At 55.7% G+C, this 2,562-nt stretch overlaps 1 protein-coding gene across 1 annotated transcript; it reads right to left on the bottom strand.

Moving 5' to 3' along the window:
* Positions 1–322: 322 nt before the first annotated feature.
* Positions 323–1,801, bottom strand: LOC142823919 (uncharacterized). The gene is made up of 2 exons (XM_075915688.1): positions 1,175–1,801; positions 323–889 (listed from the first exon to the last, which is right to left on the bottom strand). Exons 1-2 carry the CDS (start codon positions 1,643–1,645, stop codon positions 422–424), a joined length of 939 nt encoding a protein of 312 aa, XP_075771803.1. The 5' UTR covers positions 1,646–1,801; the 3' UTR covers positions 323–421.
* Positions 1,802–2,562: the final 761 nt, after the last annotated feature.

The following is a 2,562-nucleotide window of genomic DNA, read 5'->3' as shown; positions in this document are numbered from 1 at the left end:
CACTACACACATTGGCCATGCCATCCATTATGGCATCGCCTTGCCCCATGCACCCACCTTCCCTCCCCTAGCACTGCCTCTTGCCCCTCCTGCAATGGCCCCTTCTGCTCCTGCTCTGGCCCCTTCCCCTGCCCACCTCCCCATTCAGCCTGCCCCAATGCAGCCTGCCCCCCATGTGCAGGTCCACCCCCATAGGAGCGGTTTCAGGGGCCACCCCTCCCAGGAGTAGCTCCTCCCCCCTCCCAGTTGAAGGTCTCCCCTCTCCCCATTGAAAATAAAACAGACAAGTTTTTGTGCTCAAGAAAAACTGTTTGGTGTTTATTGGGAGGTAAGGGGAGGGGAGGGAAGGGTTGGGGGATGGGAGGGAATTGTAAAGGGAGACCGAGGCGACCCTACTATGGGGTCTGGGAGAACATCTCCGTCAGGGCCTCCCGGATGCGCACCCCATCCTGGTGTGCCTGGTGGATGGCAGCTGTGTGGGGCTGTTCGTAGGCCGCGTCCCCAATGACACAGATGGGCATAGGCACATCCCTGACAGTAAACTCCTGCTGGGGGAAGTAGGTGCCCGCCTCCAGACTGCGAAACAGGCCGGAGTTGCATAGGATGCGGGAATCGTGTGCCCTGCCGGACCAGCCTGTATGAACATCCGGGAAGCGGCCATGGTGGTCCACGAGGGCCTGGAGAGCAATCGAGCAGTACCCCCCCCCCCCCCCTTCCTGTTCATGAAATAGGCCGCTCGATGCTCTGGGGCCCGGACGGGGATGTGGGTTGCATCCAGGGCTCCCCCGCAGTTGGAGAACCCAAGGGCAGCGAAGCCGGCCATGGTATCATCCACATCGCACAGGCGGATCACTCTTGGGAGCAGGACGTCGTTGATGGCGTGGACGACCTGCAGAAGGGTGCAGAGAAATACAAGGGAACACATCACATAAGGCAGGGTGAGTGTGCACTCCCTTGCCCCCCCCCCCCCCGTGATGCCCTCTGCGCTCACACACACACACACACACACACACACACACACACACACACACACACACCAGGGCCCCCCCCCAACCAGCAGGCCTGTGCAAGGGAGGGACGGCCCAAACCCCTGGGTGACCCAGCCTGGAGTCTTGGCTGCCCCTGGGCATGGAGTGCAGCACCCTCCCCCCACCCCATTCCCCCTGGGACTTACCTCCATCACTACGACACCGACGGTGGATCTGCCCACCCCAAACTGGTGTGCCAGCGATCGGTAGCTGTCCGGGGTGGCCAGCTTCCAGACTGCGATGGCGACCCTCTTGTCCACGGGGATGGGTGCCTGCAGCCGGGTGGTGGCTCTCTGGAGCGCAGGGGTGAGCCAGGCACACAACTCCAGGAACATCCGCTTTCGCATTCGAAAGTTCCGGAGCCATTGCTGGTCGTCCCATTGCCCCAGGACCAGCCGGTCCCACCAGTCGGTACTGGTGTCCAGTCTCCACAGTGGCCTCTCCACCCTGGGGTGGGGATGCCACAGGGACGCCACCACCTCCCTGGTGAGGGAGTCCAGAGCGATCTGCACCTCCAGGTCCTGGAACAGGAGTGCAGCAGCCTGGAGCAGCAGCTGCAGGCACTCCAAAATGGCCGGCAGGGGCCAGAGCAGGCACATGGCCACCCCTGGCTCCATGGCAGACAAAACAAGGGAGATGGAAAAAAAAAGCAGGCAAAGGCACTAAAAGACACAAGGCAGTGGTACCAAAAAGGCAGAGGGCAACCACCAAAACTGCTACGGCTGTCAGTCCCTGCAAGAGGTCCTATAGCTCACAGCAGGAGAGAAACGGCTGTCCAGGGAGATCCCTTTAAGCACGTGTCTCAAAGGAGCTCCAGCCCCGCCCCCGGAAAGGTCTGGTGCCCTTTTGCCCTCTTCAAAATGGTTCTGGGCTTCTGCTTTTCCACAAAAGCGTCCCGCCAATCTAGACACACTTTTGCACAAAAGTGCATTGTTATAACGATAACTCCTGGACCAATCTAGACGAGCTTTTGCGGAAATACTTTTAACAGAAAAACTTTGTTAAAAGTATTTCTGAAAAATCATGCCAGTCTAGACACAGCCCTTATGTCTAATTGAGTTATGATGCGTCTATGGATGAAATGGTGGCGCCTTGCACTGGCGTGATTCATGGGTTTATGGGCCCATTATCTAGGATTAAAGCAAAACAGTGAGAACATATCGCACTTACAAATTAACAAAGTTGGTTTATACCAGTCTGTGTTTTATCTGAGTTGGTGCCGCCCTTTGGAATGTGGTTGCCAGGGCGACCATGCCTTTTTCAGGGTCATGCTAACTTATGCTAACTGCCTGTTAGGTTTACAGGGTTAGAGGCCTATTTCAGACTTTAGAATTTGAATAGGGGGTCTTAGTGAAATATCATGGACTGCCTTGGACAATTTTACCCTACACTTTGATTGACCGAAAATGAAATTTTACATTTTGCTTCATGGGAAGCCTAAAAATTCAGTGTTTTGTTCCCTTCTGAAATGAAACATGGAAAATCTCATGATTTTGAATTAAGTAGAAGTTCCAATTCCCATCCAGCTCAAAAA

Source organism: Pelodiscus sinensis, unplaced genomic scaffold, assembly GCF_049634645.1.
Source record: "Pelodiscus sinensis isolate JC-2024 unplaced genomic scaffold, ASM4963464v1 ctg38, whole genome shotgun sequence".
Classification (NCBI taxonomy): Eukaryota; Metazoa; Chordata; order Testudines; family Trionychidae; genus Pelodiscus; species Pelodiscus sinensis.
Note: the sequence above shows the minus strand (reverse complement) of the source record. Positions and strands in the feature narration are given on the sequence as shown.